Here is a 20,522-nt window from a genome sequence, read left to right as displayed (position 1 = left end):
TCTTCCTGATTCAGTGTTTTTATTCACGGAGAGTTATCAGGTAAAAAAGCCTTTCTCCTTTTTCCAGAATGCATATCTAGATATAATGCACACTGCAAAGGTACAGAACGGTTAGATAAAGAAGCAGATCTTCACTATTTGCACCTTTTATTCCCTAGAACTGGGATTATGCAATAAGAGTAGGCTACAAATCTGTTTGAGCAGACACCCACGTACAAGTCCACTTGTTGACTCACAGTTGATTATTTCAGTGGCAAATACTATTCTGAATTATTCTCAGATGCACCAAATATGAGTACCCTTCCCAAACATTACAGTCTGAATATTCCTCCTGGTGGGGAAGTGGTACCCAAGTACTAAACTTACACAGACTCTTCCCAAAAGGAAGACAGCAAAACATCAGATGGTGAATTTTACAGCTCCATGATCATCTCCTGTCAGCCCGTAATAAGTCAGCTATACAGTACTGCTTTGTAACTCTGCCTTCCACAGTCTTGTTATAGCACTGTGAGCTGCAATGTTGTTTGTTTGACAAGAAGGAATACCTTTATTTAATTTATAATCAAGGTCAAGAAATAAAATTAAAAGCAATTTGCATCAATATTAAAGATTCAAATACTATCAAAATATGGTGAGGTATAAACAAAACATGAGTTGATGCTAATTTTAGATGCCATATAGGCTATCTTCTGACTTCAGGGTCAAACAAAGCAATAATACACCCTCAAAAGAAAATGAAACATGATTTCTTACAAGTTTTACAAACAGTCTACTAACCTTGTCATTGGCACATTTGAGAGAGGTGTTCTGATTACTGTCCACATCGCTGTTTGTTCTGTAATAAAAGCACAATGTTTTAGTGCTTGTAACAGTATACAGTGTACAGTTGTGATTAAGACAAGCTACTGCACAAAGGGAAATGGTTTGGAAAAATGAACAAAGTAGATAAATACTTCTCAACTGCTATGATTTATGCATAGTGCTATGAAATTTGTGCTCAAATGTAGCCTTGGTCCTCCAAGATTTACTGATTTTCATCATAAAGCTAAACATCTTTTAGGTTATATGTGATAATAAATAATGGAACAATTACTATAAAAAAAATCTGCTACTATTGACTGCATGGTTTCTACATTTTGAAAACCTTCTATTTTGAAGCATAAGAATTTTTAATCTGCCTGAGTTGGTGGTAGCTTAGGTGACACCTATCAAAAGGTAGAAGGTAAATCACTCAGTGCCATGGCAAATTTCCCTCGCCAGTATGAATACCACTGTGAGTCTCCACAGAAGAGAGACCACTGGACTAGTGGAACTAACCAGGTCAATACAATGTAAATAAAGAAAATAAATACAAAAAATTTAAATTGCTCCTTTTTTGTGACTTTTTTTTACAATGTTTTTTTCAAGGTCACTGCTATGATTTTAACGAAGCAAGGTCAGCAGGCATGTGGATAACATTTGGAACAACTAAACAAAATGACGCCCTAGGTTACAAATGTATTTGGGCAGACAATCACATATAAGACCTTTAGTCAATTCAGTGACAGAACTGAAAAGCTTTTAGAAACCTGATGTATTTCTCATACCCAAGTAACTAGTGCAACACTTCGTCATAACAGGAGTGATAATTTTGTGTTCAGACTCATTTGTCACTTTCAGAAACAGCTATTGCAACAGAGTACTAGCTCATACACAAAGATAAAACACACACACACATACACACACACACTCTCTCTCTCGTGGGACACAGAAAATGTTTCACTTTTAAATAATCTATACATTACAAATACATGACAACCATGCCAACAAAAGTGAAAACAATGTTTTTCAGCACATTGTTTTTATTTATTTATTTTGAGTAACAGGGCAATACCTGGGAAAATGTTACTTATTTTTATCTTTAAAACAAGAAACATCTTTATTAAATTATCACTTATAACATAAGCAATCATTCATTTCCATAAACGAGAACAAATCTCATTTTTAGTTGCAAACATTGCACATCACTTATAAACCAGTCACTGTCAGTCAAACATTACATAGTCCATTCAAATCCTGCCTTCTTTTAAACCTCATTCCTCCTCCAAAATGTTACTCTGCATGTATTGTTTCCACAATTTCCAGTTTTTCTGTGTAATTTGCTCCTGTCCTTTTTTAAAGATCCCATTTCTAGTTTTTTACCTCTGTTACTATATTCACTACTTCTAGTACAGCATGTATAGACTTGAATTCCCATTTTCTAGTAACTGCTTTTTTGGCAGCCACCATAATTAGACTCAGTAAGGCCTTACTATGTCTAAACTAGAGCCTCTGCATGAACTCTGCTGTCTTTTGGGGAGTCTACTGTGGGAATGAATACCTAGACATATGCTGTAAATCCTCTCCTGAAGAGAGAGAAGCACCTGCCAAACCCTGCCATTCCTTTATTCCCCCATGCCACCTTCAAGAGGCATATGAGCCAGTACTTGAGCCCAGTTCATCTGGGTCACAGTCAGGTTCATCTCTCTATGCCAATGGAATTGGTTCTTTCATGTCCAATATGCTGAGCCAACTCCAACTGAAAAATAATCACACTAAAATAGGTGGACTGGTAACCATTCTAGCTTATGAGCTAATCCAGCATTAGTTCTATGCTGTGTGATTCAGAAAATATTTAAGTAAACCTGCATTCTCAGACAGTTGACAAGTTTACTGGCCACTAGTGGGAGGGAAGGAAGACCCAGTTACAGGCAGCTTGCTGTGGAGGCTTTATCTGGTATTTGCTTGCCGACTGAGGCACATTTCAGCAAAACTTGGTCTGAAAAACACACCAAGTGAAACAGCACTTGCAGATAGTTTTTATAAATTACCCATATGTTTTGTGACCTCAGAGATCTTCTTCTTCTTCTTTCAGCTGCTCCCGTTAGGGGTTGCCACAGCAGATCAACTGTTTCCGTTTCTTCCTGTCCTCTGCATCTTGCTCTGTCACACCCATCACCTGCATGTCCTCTCTAACCACATCCATAAACCTTACCTTAGGCCTTCCTCTTTTCCTGTTACCTGGCAGCTTCATCCTTAGCATCTTTTTCACAATATACTCTGCATCCCTCCTCAGCACATGTCCAAACCAACGTAATCTTGCCTCTCTGGCTTTGTCTCCAAACCTTCCAACCTGGGCTGACCCTCTAATATACATATTCCTAATCCTGTCCATCCTCGTCACACCCAGTGCAAATCTTAACATCTTCAACTCTGCCACATCAAGCTCTGACTCCTGCCTTATTGTCAATGCCACTGTCTCCAAACCGTATAACATAGCTGGTCTCACTATCCTCTTGTAGACCTTCCCTTTCACTCTTACTGGTACTCGTCTGTCACAAATCACTCCTGACACTCTTCTCCACCTACTCCATCCTGCCTGTACTCTCTTCTTCACCTCTCTTCCACACTCACCATTACTCTGAACTGTTGATCCCAAGTATTTAAACTCATCCACCTTCGCCACCTCTACTCCCTGCATCCTCACCATTCCTCTATCCTCCCTCTCATTCACACACACATATATTCTGTCTTAGTCCTGCTGACCTTCATTCCTCTTCTCTCTAGAGCATATCTCCACCTCTCCAGGGAATGCTCCACCTGTTCCCTACTCTCACTACAGATCACAATGTCATCTGCAAACATCATAGTCCACGGGGACTCCTGTCTGATCTCGTCTGTCAACCTGTCCATCACCATTGCAAATAAGAAAGGGCTCAGAGCTGATCCTTGATGTAATCCCACCTCTACCTTAAACACATCCGTCACTCCCACCGCAGACCTCACTGCTGTCACACTACCCTCGTACATATGCTGTACCACTCTTACATACTTCTCTGACACTCCCGACGTCCTCATACAATACCACTACTCCTCTCTAGGCACTCTGTCATATGCTTTCTCTAAATCCACAAAGACACAATGCAACTCCTTCTGACCTTCTCTGTACTTCTCCATCAACACTCTCAGAGCAAGCATCGCATCTGTAGTGCTCTTTCCTAGTAAGAAACCAGAGATAATTATATTAATTAAGTGGAGGTGAGTGACAGCCCAAAAAAAAAAAACATTTTATCAAGTGCCAGCTTGATTATGCTTTTCTGAAACACAAGTCAGTTAGATAAACCTTATCAAATGCCTGAAATGTAATTGGCAGTAAGATGTAGGGATCAGTGAGACAAATTCTTAAATACTTCATTCAAAGCAGGCACGGTGCAGACTGAGATGGTGGAACAGTAATGCACAAAAGTAGAAATAACTAGTCCTTACTCAGATATGTTAATGGAGGGATTGTTCTGTATGGAGGGAACTACAGTCAGTGGTGAGGAAACAACTGTGCTTAGGATGTAACTGTTTTTAAGTTGTAGGTAACTAAGACCAAACAAAGACCTACTCTGTAACCAAGAAGTCTTCTGTAAGCTTAAGGCAGCCTTAGTCTAGTGTGATTATCTGTCTCTACTGAAAAGAATGTTCTAGGCAACAGCAGCATGTCTATTTATCAGACTGTCTACGCAATGCCTGTTCATGAACTCTAACGTGATATAGGAATGGAACTCACTACTGCTATACTTCGTAACTTAAGGTTTTAACTTATTTGCTCAGGAATTCTGGACAAATGATATAATAATGGTAGAATCATGGGACAACGGCCCAAAAATCAGGAGCCATTTTAAATATTGCTCTAATTCACTTAAACCATTAACAGAACACTTGGTTTTGCATCAGTATGCTTGGAATGAACAGCAAGTAGGAAAGTGTAACGTTTGCCATTATTGACTGCCTATAATCCTCAAAAAAAAGCAAATAAGAGGGTAAAAATATGCAGTGAAATCTGGAACATTCTGCAAAAACAGGCAGATGAGAGGTACGTTTGGCAAAGACAGTCAACCTTGAAAGATCTTGAAAAAGTAGCAGATCTTGGCCAGTGATAATTACAAGTGATGTTGCTTTTCTGTAAAATACTGAAAATGTGCTTACAACCTTCTGAAACATACAAGGCTTCATTAAGTATAGTTCATTATCACTTAATAATGTCTGTTTTATCATGAGACTTTTCTGCCCCTTACACATTTTCCGTTGCAAAGTTAGTAATGTTGCACTCCTAATACTGAGTAGCTTACTGGAATATGTATGTGACAAGCTACTATAACATTCATTACTTGTCAGCACAGAGGAAAATCTTTTTTGAAGAAATGCAGGTTATTTTTCTTACATGTACAAAAAAAATGAACATTGTAAGGAGCATTTATCCATTCACTAAGTTTGTTTTGCAAATAAGCATTTAACTGAGTTGAACAATACCAGGTCTGTGTAGTTTCTCTTGGCTTTACTTTTATTCCAAGTTAGGATCTCAGTTTTAAACACTAGTGTGTTCTTGGTGGGTTAGATATGACACTCCCTCTCGGATACATGTGTGACGTCTAACTTGTTACTATGTTACAGAAAGCAGGTCACATAAAGTCCAGTAACAAATTAAGTCTACTGACTTCTCTAACCAAGAGCAGTCACGATTGACTTGATCTGTCTGATTTTACAACTATCACACTAAGTTGTCCCCAGTGATGGGTACCAGACTGAAATGTCAGTAAAGGAAAACATGGACAAGTGACTGACGGTTCTCATTGTACCAGGACATATCCTGAGGTAATTCAGTCAGAAAGAAAGGTAAATAGACCACGGGTGACTTTATCTGGTAAATCACAGTCAATGGTTGATTCCAATATGGATTTCAAATTGGAAAACTGTTAAGAGACTGCACCAATATTTTCTAAGTTTATTGACACACGTTACAGCCCACTGACTCAAAAGGAAGCTTTGGCGATACAAATCTCTACACATTTACATTTTCTTAAAAGAAAGTATATTGCAAAATACAGTACTGCAGGGGCCTATGTATATTCAAATATCCTAACTGGGTGGCTGCCGACACTCTGTTACATCAAGACCTGGTTTCATTTTTTGACAAGACAGGGTATGAGTTTTTGGAAATTTGATAAAGCATAATGCTAAGTCATTTGAAACTTTGAAAAGTGAATTAATGGATATGAAGAAGAAAATTATACAGAATTCGATAACCACATTGCCACAACAGTCAGGAAATCCTTATATGTGGCACACCTCATCACTAAGGGCTTTTCATCCAGAAAAAAGGAGGTCATTGTCCCACTGTACTCATCCCTCATTAGACCCATTATAGAATACAATGCCCCATTTGGTATGTACCTCTCAAGACATCTGCAACAACTGGAAAGGCCGCAGAAATACCTCACTAAAAGAATCACAGGCCTAAAGCAGATGCCCTACGCTGACCGCCTTAAAAAACTCCAGCTATACTCTGTCGCATATCGTCTACTCAGAGGCGATCTCTGCTTAACATACAAGGCCATGTCAAACCCAGAGCTGTTGGGCATGCTACACTTAAAGAAATCCCAATCCCTCAGAGGCACATGCTCCAGGGATCTAAACGTTGTCATCACAATAAACAAAACATGCTGGAGGGATAGGTTCCTGACCCAGTGACTCTCTAGACTCTGGAATAGATTGCCCATACATGTCAAGCAGAGTGCCTCTTTGGCCCTCTTCAAAAGGAACCTTGACGATTGGATGGGAGAAAGGAAATTCACCCCGGGGATCACGTCAGTCGCCCTGCTAGACAGGGGTCCAGGGAAGTAAATAGTGTGGGAAGAAATAGCCAGGGAATTGTTATGGCTAGGCTTGTATAGGCCCTAGGGCTGATAGCCTAATACCAACCTATGAACCTATGATTTTTTCCACCTATAAGATACAGTAACGTTTTAACAAGATGGAACGATCTGTATTCCAGGTTATGAAGCTAGAAGTTAAGAAATTGGAAAGAAAAAGAGATTACAGCAACAGGTCATCCTGCCCTATTTTCAAAGGTAAAGCTTCTGTGGGCCAAGACGTGCCACTCACATGATGCACAAAAAAGGCTAAAGGTATCCCACAGACTGATAATAATAATAATAATGACAATAGTAGATCTTTCTTAGATATAACTAGATGAATTCGAACAGGTGGATCAACAACAAGATTATTTTTGAAAAGCCACAGTTAAGGAGATCACAATGGTTAACACAGAAAAAGGACTATCGAATGAAGCATGGGCTCTATTCATACAGACCAAATGGGAACAGAACGGACAATGTCATGAAACAGGCTGGTAAAGTACAGTTATAATGTATGTGTTTGGACTTTAATATGGACAACGTGTAATCAAATGATGCAGACTGTAAAACAACTTTAGTGACTTCACTATAAACAAAAACACATGCAGAACTGTTTAATAAATGATTTACTTTTTTACTAGCAAGAATGGCAAATAGTCAAATGTTATAAGTCCAAATTTCAGAGTGCAGTAGTTAAGGTAACAAATACACAAACACTACCACTGCAAAACTGGCTCAGATGGTCCTAGGCCATAAAGATTCCCAAAATACCACAACGAAAAATCAAATAAAAACTTACTTTATTTCTAGTACAAAAGGAATAAGCACTTTCATCCTGCTTAACAGGACTTCATCAGATTCAACAATAAAATAGCATTGCAAGTTTTTATATAGATGTAAAAGTGAGGTAAAAGGAAGTGATGTATTAAGTAAAAACTCTAACTACTTAAAGAAATAGGTACATTACAACATAAATAACTTGTACCATATTAGTATAATAAAAAATCTTTTTTCAATTAAAAAAAACATATTAACAACCGCATGTTAAAATACACATTAAAAGTGCTTATTCCTTTTGTACTACAAATAAAAAGAGTTTTTACTTGATTTGTCTTTGTGGTATTTTGGGAGTCTTTATGGCCTAGGACCATCTGAGCCAGTTTTGCAGTGGTAGCTACAGTTGCCACCCATCCCGTTGTCAGCAGGACAATCATGGGTTGAGCCCTCTCATCCCGCTTCTCACATTCACCAAGAGTGGGACTTTAAAAGTCCCGGTTTCCCCGATCGCTTATTCAATTGCAGTGGAAAAACCTAAAATACTTCCGGTTTTTCCACGGCAATGCAGCTACGTCACCACCTGGACCTGCAGTTAGATGGATTCCCTGCTAGGTCCGGGTGGTGTAATGCAACAGCAATTGGCTGCAGGGACTGGAGGGGGCGAGGATTTACTAAGTGGAGCCCAATAAAGGTCGCAGCTGTAGAGCACTAAGCTCTACAGCTGCGAACGAAAAAGATCTGCAAATTCTACTTCGCCAGCAAGCCAGCCAGCCAGCCAGCCAGCAAGCCAGCCAGCCAGCCAGCAAGCAAAGAAGACAGCCAGCCAGCCAGCAAGCAAGCAAAGAAGACAGCCAGCCTGCAAGGGAGGGAGCCTGCTAGCCAGCAAGGGAGCCTGCCAGCCAGCCCAGCCACTTGAGCCATTCCAGCAGGAAGGAAGCAAGCTAGCCCAACAAAAACTGTGATAGTGGTATAAGTACATAATAACATTTTGTGGCTTTAGTTATTTAAAATGGGAATATTGTGCTTTATTTAAGTTTTTAATGTTTAGAGGTAGATGGGGATGTAGTATGCAGTATTTAAATCTGTGCAGTGGTTATTTTGAGATTTTTGAGTAGTATTTTTTAAAGGTATAAAACCTGAATGTATATGTAATTGTTATTATTCTTGGGGGTATGATTTGGAAGCATTACTTTTAAATGGCTGAACTGTGTATAGAAGTTGTTTATTTCTGGTGGGGGGCAGTGAAATATAAATTTAGTGTGATGTATTTCTATTGTCGTAGCTTTTTCTGGGTATTATCTGTTTGCAGATAGAAAATGTTCGAGCATAGTTTGCACTTTTTTGTATGGAAGTGTGTGCAATTTAATGCTGTTTTCCAGAAGTTAGGATATACTGTTTGGGTAAATTTTCCTGTTAGTTCTTGCAAGTTAATGTGTATGTGGTACAAGTCTACCTTTTGAGGGAGAATGTTAACAGTTAATCTAGTGCATTTATTACTCTAGTAGGTACATGTTGCCAACTTGCCGAAGCTGTTTCAAGATTGTTTTCATTTATATTTGTAAATGTGCGCATTTAATTTATTATGCATTTTAATAAGGTTAAATGTACTGCTTTGCTTGTAATGTGAATATGGGTGTGCTGCTTTTGCTTGGGCCTGTTTATTGCATTGCTGTGGTGGGTAAATTACTCTTAATTTCTATGTTTTGAGGTAAAAGGAGCCCATGGAGTCTGCTGTACATTGTAGTTTATATTACTTCTCTTGCAAGAAGTATTTTTAAAAGTTAAAATGTTTACGAACTTTTTCCTGTTTTTTTTTTGTGTCTGCATGCTCAGAAGTTAATGCAATGTATTTGCGACTGTGCTAAACCATGTTGTTGTTACAGGGTAGTTTGCTTTTATAAGTAGCAAAGTTTGTATTTTGTGTTTTAGTGATGTCTTCAATAAACTTATGTACTGTTTTCATTATAATCCGATTACGACCAGTGCTGCTGTTGGGCATGTTCATTAATAGATCATTGCGCTGTGTAAATTAGTGCCATACATTTCTTTTAACTGCTGTGGTCAAAAGCTAAATCAGGTCTATGGTATCCACTGTGCAATCTCATTCATTTTAGTGTTTTTTGGTTCAGTGAATGCAGTTAACTTTCTTTTCTTGAGGGGTGGGGTGAGGTGGGCATGTTCGGTGATAGAAATAATGCATTTCATTTTCTACAAGCTGTGTTAATGTTAGTTTTCAATGGCCAAAATGCCCCCTACTACCTGTTTGTAATAATTCTTTTCTGCTCCATTCCTCGGTTCTTTCGCATGCCAATGTATTTTGAGCCAGTTCTTTCAAGTGCCAATGTTTTTCAAGCCAGTTCTTTCAAGTGCCAATGTTTTTCAAGCCAGTTCTTTCGTGTGTCAATGTTTTTCGAGCCAGTTCTTTCATGTGCCAATGTTTTTCGAGCCAGTTCTTTCATGTGCCAATGTTTTTCGAGCCAGTTCTTTCGTGTGCCAATGTTTTTCAAGCCAGTTCTTTCTCATGCCAATGTTTTTCGAGCCAGTTCTTTCTCATGCCAATGTTTTATGAGCCAGTTCTTTCATGCGCCAATGTTTTTCGAGCCAGTTCTTTCGCATGCCAGTGTTTTTCAAGCCAGTTCTTGGTGTGTTTTTTATTCCTTTAAAGTTTATTTACTGTTACAACTGAGTAATGTGTGTTTTTGCAGTAATAGTTCACTTCATTTAAATGGTATGAGTTTTCAGTATGCTGTAATGTCACAATGTTGTATCCATAACTAATACTGCATCTCCTTTAACAACTCTGGTGATGTGTTGGGGGTGTGGCCAGCATCATGTTGGCCACACCCCTATCATATTGACCACACCCCATCTCCCACTTTGCCCTTGCTAAAAGGTGGCAACCCTAGTGGTAGCATTTGTGTATTAGTCAAATGTTGAAAGAAGTGATATTATATTCAGGGAAGTTATTTACCTACTTCACATTTAACAGAGAAAAAATTACTGGCTTGCAGTGACGCAGTCTTTTCAATCTGCCCTTGCCTCCCATTTTTGTCATGTTTGAACAATGTGTTCAGTTACATATACAAACCTTGAAGAAAGAGAAAAAAAAAATATTTTCTCAAATTGACTCAGGAGGGGAGTATGGTTATGGATGAACTTTCTTTTCATTGGTGATCTCAATGTTCACAACACCAGTGTGCCACCCAGCAACAGCCCCTAAGGCAAGACAATGTACCTAACACTTTAGTCATAGGTGACTCCATAGTCCGGCACACTGATGTCCCACTCACCAGGTTGAACAAGGAGAAAATTAAAGTCAGCTGCCTGTCGGGGTGCCAGGATCCGCCACATAACGCATGCACTCAAGTCACTCCACAACAAGTACAAATATGACTCTGCCATTGTCCATGTTGGAGTCAATGACTTGTGACATACCTCCCAGGACTACATGAAAACAGACATGGAAGAGCTCTCGGATCATGTGGCCCAGGCAGGTATGACCCTAGCCCTGAGTAGCATCCTGCCTTTGCCCAGAATGATACCACAATATAAGGACAAAATGATTGACTTCAACAATTGGCTAAGCTTCTGGTGTCATTCAAAGGGATCCAGTATCTGTCTGCCTGGGAGGACATGATCAACAGACCACGATGCTTTGCCAGAGATGGTCTGCACCTGTCACCCCTGGGATTCAGGTTACTGGCTAAGGCTCTTGCCACCCCTATAATGCCTTTTTTAGGCAAAGTTCAAAGGACAAAATCACCACTGTAACAGGTACAAGCATGCAAAATCTGAAGGTAATGCTACTCAATGCTAGAAGTCTAAACCTCAAAATGCACTCTCTTGAGGCACTCCTAAAAATGGAGAACATATCTATCTGTGCAGTAACTGAGACCTGGTCCAAGGCTCCAGAGAGCATCCCTGCAGTACCAAGCTACAACTCTTACCACACTTTTCGGCCACCAAACCAGGACCGAAACACTAAAGGTGGAGGAGTGTCCATATTCACCAAGGATATTCACACCACTAGGCTAGTTGCCCAACACAATGCATCTGAAATTCTCCAGGTGCAACTAACACTAGGTAAGACTGCAATCCAAATTGTAGCTTGCTACAGATCCCCCACCATGCCCCAAGATTCTCACTACACCTTTCTAAATATACTGGAAAATATTAAGATACGACCAAACACCCTAATACTGGGTGACTTCAACTACCCTGCCATTAACTGGGAAAACTACTCATGTACCAAAACCTTTGCCCAATGGTTCTTGGAATTCATAAATTCCAACACCCTGGATCAACTAATCCATAGTCCCACCAGGGGTTCTAATATCCTAGACCTGGTCATTACCAACATGGGAAATCGATGCTCCACACCTATGGTCCCCCCTTCTTTAGTCAGGTATGACCATAAGCTAATCACCCTTAGCATCCACATCCCAACCCCACCCCTCAGTAAGGAAACCTCCATAAAAAACTTCTCCAAAGCCAACTTCATGCTACTCAAGTCAGAAGTGACAAACTTCATGATACCCATGCAGGCGGGAACTGAAAGTTCAACTGCTGAATCCTACACTAAAGCACTGTATGAGCACATCCACTCATGCATGAATCATGCCATCCCAAATAGAACCAAGATGCTCTCATCCAAAAAAGGAAGCCAATTTGGTGGTCCCCTGCCATAAACAAACTTTACAACAAAAGGAAGAAACTGTTGCAGAAAAGAGGAAGATCCCAGGATGCAAAAAACTCCCTTACAAGCCTCAGTAAGAAACTGAGATCCCTCATAAACTCCTCCAAAGCTAGTTACAAAAATAAAAATTGCCAAAGATTCCAAAAACAACCACAAGGTATTCTATAACTATGTCAAGAATCTAAATGGCAATGCTCAGATCTGCTCTGAGCTAAAACAGAATGGCATTAATTATACTGATCCCAAGGATATTGCCAATATACTGGCAGATCGATTCAGTGCCAACTTCACCCCCCTCTCACCCCCTAAATGGCCCATCTCAATACCGGAAGATTGCCAAATTCTGGTAATAACGGCCACACAGGTAAAAAACGCACTCTCCAAAGCTAAGAATACAGCATCCATGGGACCAGATGACATCCTGGGCTGTGTACTACATGAACTACAATATGAACTGGCACCTCACCTAAGTGTCATGTTTAATCATAGCCTCACCTCAGGTTTTGTGCCCAATGAGTGGTGCAGAGCTACAGTTATCCCACTCCAAAAAGGGGGATCCACCTTGGATCACAGAAACTACCATCCCATCAGTCTGACAAGCCTTATCTGCAAGGCCATGAAGCGTATTATCATGGAACTTATAAACAAAGACATTAGCAACCTTCAAACACTGGACCCCACCCAGTTTGGGTTCGTGAAGGGCCGATCTTGTCTCCTGAACCTGATTGACTTCTTCGAATCAGTCTACAGAGCCATGGACAAGGGTAAGGTGGTCCACACAGCATATCTAGACATTGCCAAGGCCTTTGACACCATCCCCCACGCTGGAATCATAGATAAACTTACTAAGCTGGGCATTAATTCCTACGTCACCCAATGGGTTGCTAACTGGCTTACTGATAGAACCCACACTGCAAAAGTAGCCATCTCCAAATCCAGTTCCAGACAAGTGACAAGTAGAGTACCTCAGGGTTCAGTCCTGGGACCGCTCTTGTTTGGCATCTACTTCTCTGAAGTACAGGCCAACACTAAGGGACTCTGGCTAACAAAGTTCGCAGATGACTGCAAACTGGGAGCCATTACTGAATCCCCAAATGATGTGGATACTCTACAAAAGGGCTTTACAGAAACAGATGCTTGGTGCCAGAGCCATGGGCTCAAGCTCAATGCCAAGAAATGTATAGTTATCCCCTTTGGGAAAAAACATGTATCCGTGAATTACCATATAGGTGGCAGTACACTAAACACCGAAAGTGCGATAAGAGACTTAGTGACACAGGTGGACAGTGGTCTAACTTTCGATAACCACATCGCCACAACAGTCAGGAAATCCTTCTATGTGGCACACCTCATCACTAAGGGCTTTTCATCCAGAAAAAAGGATGTCATTCTCCCACTGTGCTCATCTCTCATTAGACCCATTATAGAATACAACGCCCCATTTGGTATGTACCTCTCAAGACATCTGCAACAACTGGAAAGGCCACAGAAATACCTCACTAAAAGAATCACAGGCCTAAAGCAGATGCCCTATGATGACTGCCTTAAAAAACTCCAGCGATACTCTGTCACATATCGTCTACTTAGAGTCAGTCTCTGCTTAACATACAATGCCATGTCAAACCCAGAGCTGTTGGACATGCTACACTTAAAGAAATCTCAATCCCTCAGAGCAACGCGCTCCAGGGATCTAAACCTTGTCATCACAATAAACAAAACATGCTGGAGGGATAGGTTCCAGACCCAGAGACTCCCCAGACTGGAATAGATTGCCCATACATGTCAAGCAGAGTGCCTCTTTGGCCCTCTTCAAAAGGAACCTTGACAATTGGATGGGAGAAAGGAAATTCACCCCAGGGATCACGTCAGTTGCCCTGCTAGACAGGGGTCCAGGGAAGTAAATAGTGTGGGAAGAAATAGCCAGGGAATTGTTAAGGCTACGCTTGTATAGGCCCTAGGGCTGATAGCCTAGTACCACAACCTATGAACCTATGTACGCATAATGAAACATGGCAAGGGGGTTGGCTATTACAGACTCCTTTATGCATAGTTGCACAAGGTTTAGTTTGTTACATGAGGACACATTTTGTTTCACTACATCTGAGAACAAAGCAAGGATAAGTGATGCATTTTTTATGACTTATTAGTCAGGTGAGACAGTAAAAAATATATATATAAATTTCTGGAGGTAAAGAAGCCAAAAATTAAATTATTTTTGGAATACCTAAAATTCATAACGACAAAAAAAATCCTTCATTGTGGCCTATAATTTCTCCTAGGAGCAGTAAGAAACGTAATGCTTGGCAATTTATCTGGATGGGAAGATCAAGGATGTATAATGTATATTTCCACAAATCCTTCATGACTCATGACATTTGTTAGTTTTGTGAAGGACTACAGTAATAAATGATAGCTTGAATTTATTACAGCTAAAGTAAACAATTTATTTACAGTGATACTCCAGCAAACAGGAATGGGTTTATTTTACTGAATTGCTTTTTGATGCAAACCACATGGCTAGGAATGAGAGTTGTATAGTTTGCGACTTAATGGACATGATTATAGTATGATTTTAATTCCAAATACTTTCAATATGTTCATTTTTACACCAGATTTCTGGATGAAAGTTTTATATTATGGAAAGGAGATATTCTTATGTTGGAATAATTTTTTGGATACCTGGTTAATACCAATTTATTTTTATCTTTCCACACATGAGCATTGAACAACAGGAATAAGTTTTTTGAATGTTTATATACCTACACACAAACACACACACACATATATATATATATATATATATATATATATATATATATATATATATATATATATATATATATATATATATATGTGTGTGTGTGTGTGTGTGTGTGTGTGTGGGGGGGGGTCCCATCAGTTGAGGGAGTTTTCAGAAACTCAAACTTCATATGGTTGAGACCATATAATCAAGTTTTTGAAAACTCAAAGCTTCTGAATGGAGATTGCGGTGCAATGTGGATCAGGAAATTTACCCTTTTCCTCAATGTAGTGCAATCTCAGAGTTGGTGTATAAAATTTCAGGAGTTGTGGGCCCCTTGCAAAAACATAAAAAAGGTAGATTTTTATGTTTTTTTTGCTGTGTGAGTTTTCAGAAATTTGATCATCTGGCCTCGACCGTATGAATTTCGATCATCTGATATAGACACACACACACATATATATATATATATATATATATATATATATATATATATATATTATTTAGTGAAGCATATAATTAGCACTGTAAGTGTAGGAAACTATCAAAACTAGTAAAAAATATATATAAAATAAATGGAAGTACAGCATACACTAAACTCAGATGTCGGGTTAATTAATGGCATAAGGTTTAGTCATACGTGGTAAGAAGTATCAAAAGTCTGCTGGTAACAACACACATGCTTGAAGTTTTATAATGCATACTTAGTGTGTAGGTGCTAAAAATGTAGCAAAAACTGTAATTTAAATCTTCCATTGTAAGGCACATTTTTTACAGTTTCATCAGGCACAAAATAAAATAATTTATGGGTGCTAAAATATGCATATGGGAGGCAATACTTAAATGCTAGCTATAAAGTAAATGGAGTTCAAAAGCAGGGTATGGAGGTCAGTAAAAAGTACAGTTGTGTACACTTAACATAAATGTAGATGTTCGAGTGTCTTCACTGTTGCAGTCATCACTTAAGGGTTCTTCCTGCCGGCAGGCAGCCCTCGGTCAGCCAGAATCCCAAAGTTTGGGTCCGGCGTCGGCTGTTCAGTCATGCTCCCTGACGTCAGAGCACCAGGAGTACAAAGCTGCCAGCCGACGCCATGTTCTCCAGTTTTTCTTGCCCCAGATGTCAGGTGCCCAAAAGTGAAGGCTAATAGTAAAACAAAAATGTAACATACAACAAACCCCATACCCTGTAGCAAATACACCTTAGAAGAAGGGTGAAGTAGGAAACCACACTAATGAAAGTATAAGAGGGGACAGGAGGGTGGGTAACCCAGACTGCAACAGTGAAGACACTCAAACATCTACATTTATGGTAAGTGTACACAACTGTACGATGTTCATCGTGTTTCACTGTTGCAGTCATCACTGTAGGGTTGAATCCCATAGCTGAGATAAAGGGTGCTGGTTATAGAGTAGAAGGGGCGGCTAGAAGGCCCTGCAAGACTGCAGAAGCAAAGCCTGCCCTAGACTTAGAGTAAAGAGGGAGATTATAGTGCTTAGAGAAAGTATGCACTGAACTCCAAGTTGCAGCTTCCAAAATATCTTTGGTAGGTACTCCCCTGAGAAAGGCAGCTGAAGTAGAAGCAGCTCTGGTAGAGTGAGTCCTAATTTTTCCTGGGATTTGCTTTCCATGATGAGAGTAACAAAATCTGATTCCATGAGCAATCCATTTAGAAATGGTCTGTTTTGAAATAGCTTTGCCTTGTGAATTTGTTGCATAAGAAATAAACAGTTGCTCTGTTTTCCTGATATCCTTGGTTCTGTCCAGGTAAAAATGAAGTTGCCTGTGTACATCCAAGGAATGCAAGATCCTTTCCCCCTTATTTTGTGGATTAGTGAAAAAAGTTGGCAGGTGAATAGTTTGATTTAAAGCAACTTTGGAAACCACTTTACGCATGAAAGTAGGATTAGTCCTTAAAGACACCCTATCTTGATGAAAAATAATATATGGTTCCACAGCCATGAGTGCTTGTAACTCCGAGACTCTCCTGGCTGAAGTCAAAGCCAGTAGGATAGCTGTCTTCCATGATAAATACTTAATATCAGATGTGGCAGCAGGCTCAAAAGGAGGCAGAGTGAGTTTTTCCAGAACATAGTTGAGGTCCCAGGCAGGTATGGGTGGTGTCCTAGGGGGCCTTAAATTATTTGCTCCTCTGAGATATTGTTTCAGAAGTGGATGCGAAAAGATTGGAGGATCTGTATTGTAATGTGCAGAGATAGCTGAGGCATGTATTTTTATGGAGTAGAAGGATAAACCCTTATGTAGCATGTCTGTCAGGTAATGTAAAATCAATGGGATATTAGGAATGAGAGGATCCAAATCCTGAGCATGCATCCAGGTGCAAAATCTCTTCCATTTACCTGCATAGGATTTTCTAGTGCTAGGCCGTCTGGCTTCTAAGATGACATCCATGATCTGTTTGGGAAGGGTAGGATTAATCATAGACCCTGACTATGCCAGGCTGAGAGTTTTGATATGAGAGTGCAGAACCTGGCCCTGGTGTTGGGACAAAAGATTTGGAATCCGAGGTAGAATCCAAGGAGGCTCCTGGGATAGATTCATCAGTGTTGAGTACCAAAATTGACGAGGCCAATTTGGGGCCAGTAAAATCATCTTGGGTTTGTCCTGCTTGATCTTTAATAACACCTATGGAAGAAGAGGTAGTGGAGGAAAAGCATACCCCGAGAGGTTCCTCCAACTGAATGAGAGAGCATCCACTTTCCATGCTAGTTTGTGAAATGTCCTTGAGCAAAAAAACTGTAACTGGTGGATGAGGGGGGATGCAAACAGATCTATGTCCGGGCAGCCCCAGGCTTCTGTAATCATCTTGAATATTTGGGTGTCTAGCATCCACTCATGTGGGTCTGACAGGTTCCTGCTCAGAATATTTTGTTTCCCTGGCAGGAACTGAGCTTGTAGATCCACTTTGCAACCTAGAGCTGTGTTCCATAGAGTCATGGCTAGTCTGCAAAGGGGGTAGGAGTGTGAACCCCCTTGCTTATTTATGTACCACATAACTGTGGTGTTGTCTGTCCATATCAGTAGTTGTCCTGGCTGTAGAAGATCCCTGAAAGCCAAGAGGGCATTCTGTACAGCTAACATCTATTTTAAATTGATATGTAGGTGCTTCTGATCCTCTGTCCAAAAACCTTGCAGGCCTTTCCCCTGCAAGTGGGCTCCCCATGCGTAATCTGAAGTGTCCGTGGTTAACACTTGGCTGGCTAGAGGCAGACTGAAGGCTTTCCCTTTGTTGTGAAGACATGCCATGGTCCACCAATGGAATACCTTTTGTAGGCAAGGCAAGACAGCAATCTGTGTGTCTAGACTGTGGCAATGCTGGGACCATACACTTTTTAGGTACCATTGTATTTTTCTCATATGTAGTCTTGCATATGGTATGAGAAGGATTCAGGAGGCCATGTAACCCAAAGCTTGCAGGAATTTCCTTGCAGTTAGCCGAGACATTAATGCCAAGGTTTTGAAAGTTGAAGCCAGCTGTAGTTGTTTTTCAGATGTCAGAAATGCCATCTGGGTTGTTGTGTTTAGAAGAGCACCCAGAAATGTTATCTGTTGTGCGGGTGTCAAATTTGACTTTTTTATGTTCACAGTGAATCCCAGGTACTTGAGTAGATTTTGAACAAATTCCAGGTGCTGGAGTAAGACATCCTTGCTGTCTGCTTGAATAAGGCAGTCATCCATATAAGGGTAAATTTGAATTCCCTTGAGTCTGCAATAAGCTACTACTGGTGCCAGGCACTTGGTGAAGACCCTGGGCGCATTAGACAAGCCAAAGGGCAGCGCAGATAATTGGTAATGTTTCGAGCTGGCCTTGAACCTGAGGTATTTTCTGCACTCCTGTCTGATAGGGATGTGTAGGTAAGCCTCCTTTAAATCCAATGTCACCATCCATGCATTTTTGCTCAACATTGGCAGGAGCTGCTGCAGAGTAAGCATCTTGAACTTTGGTATCTCCAGGAAAGTATTTAAGACTGACAGATCCAGGATGGGTCTCCATGAATTTTGTTTTCTGGGAACTAGAAAGAGCCTTGAGTAAAAGCCTTGCCCCGTCTCTGATTGTGGAACCATTTCTATGGCCCTCATAGCCATGAGGGTTCCCACCTAGTTTAATGCCTCTGCCCATCTGCCTGTTTTGTTAGGTCTGGCCATCCGTTTGGTCTTGGCAAGGTATGAAAGTGGAATTTGTAACCTCTTGAAACTACATCCAGAACCCACTTGTCTTGGGTTATGTAAGTCCAATTTTGTTGAAAAAGAGAGAGTTTTCCTCCTAGAGGGGCTTCCAGGAGAGAAGTTCCTGGAGCCATGCAGGGGGAGTCATTGAGCCTGTTTTCTATAAGATTGAGGTCTGTCCTCTCCACCCCTGGGGGTGGAAGCACTCCACTGTCTAGGTCTGTGCTTGGGCCCTCCCTCTGGAGCACCTATATCTACCCCTCTGAGGCCTGTCCGAGCTGGGAAAGGACCAATTTTTAGTTGGCCAATTTCTGCTAAATCTTGGGGGCTGAACTTGTAAGAAATCCTTAACCGTTTGCATGGATTTTGCCTTATCCTCCATTTTCTTTATCACCTCTTCAGCCTTAGACCCAAACAAAACATTATGCTGAACAGGAGCATCCAGTAACTTTGCTTTCACTTGATCAGGTAAGTTTTGTTCCTTTAACCAAGCATACCTTCTAATGACTGTGCCAGTGGCAGCCGCCCTGCATGAAGCCTCCAAGGCATCAAAACCACAGTGTAAGCCATGCTTCCCCACTTGCTCAGTAGCATGCATCAAGTCATGTAATTCCTTATTATCTGCACATGCAGAAATGGTACCTAGCTTTTGTTTCATAACAGACAGCAGAAATTGCTGATATTTTAGCATATGAAATTGACAATTTAAAGCCCTAATAGATAAAGTAGCAGAAGTGTACACTTTTTTGCCCCATCTCTCCAAAGCTCTAGAATCCTTATCTGACGGAACAGGGTTTTTAGCAGAGGCGGCCTTAGCACCCTTAGGACCCTGAGAAATGGTTTCTGGATCAGCAGTAGGATTTTTGTAAAGAAACTGGTGGGAGTCAGGGACCCTGTAATATCTGTCAGGCTTAGCAGGGGCTGGAGGAAAGGAGTCAGGAGTTAAATTAGCCTCAGAAAAGGCATCATCCACAGTATCCAAAATAGGAGGAATTGCCAGGGGTCTATGTTGGGGAAGAAGAAGGAAATCCCTAAGCCTTCTCTTAGATTCAGAGTACTCCTGTCCTTCCCAGTGAAAATGTTCCCTCATGTCATGTAAAGTTTTCCCAAAAGAAAAATCCTCAGGGAGAGAAGCTGATGGAATGGATTCCTCAGCATCAGAATCCTCATAAGAAGGGGAAGTATATTCCTGTTCAGAGGAAGACACTGAAGAAACAGATGCCTGATCAGAGGATTCATAATCCAATTCTTGCCTTGGCCTTTTGTCTGGAGGGGGATGTGAACCCCTAATCATGGTTATTAAGTCCTCCGCCATTTTAAGCAGCTGTTTCTGAGATTTGGGTCCCAGATCAGAAGAGACCTGGGCTGGAGTCTTTGATTTAGAAGAAGTCTTCGCCTTTGTCTTTGGCTTTGCCTTTATCA

At 40.6% G+C, this 20,522-nt stretch overlaps 1 protein-coding gene across 1 annotated transcript in view; it reads right to left on the bottom strand.

Moving 5' to 3' along the window:
* Positions 1 to 20,522, bottom strand: part of CLMN (calmin) — a 1,136,927-nt gene that overhangs the window by 66,574 nt on the left and 1,049,831 nt on the right. Inside the window, exon 14 of the mRNA XM_044073600.1 lies at positions 778 to 835. Within this exon, the coding sequence (XP_043929535.1) occupies positions 778 to 835 (58 nt within the window). The remainder of the gene's footprint in view (positions 1 to 777; positions 836 to 20,522) is intronic.

This window comes from Protopterus annectens, chromosome 6.part0 (genome assembly GCF_019279795.1).
Source record: "Protopterus annectens isolate FY-2018-M chromosome 6.part0, PAN1.0, whole genome shotgun sequence".
Taxonomy (NCBI): Eukaryota; Metazoa; Chordata; order Ceratodontiformes; family Protopteridae; genus Protopterus; species Protopterus annectens.
Note: the sequence above shows the minus strand (reverse complement) of the source record. Positions and strands in the feature narration are given on the sequence as shown.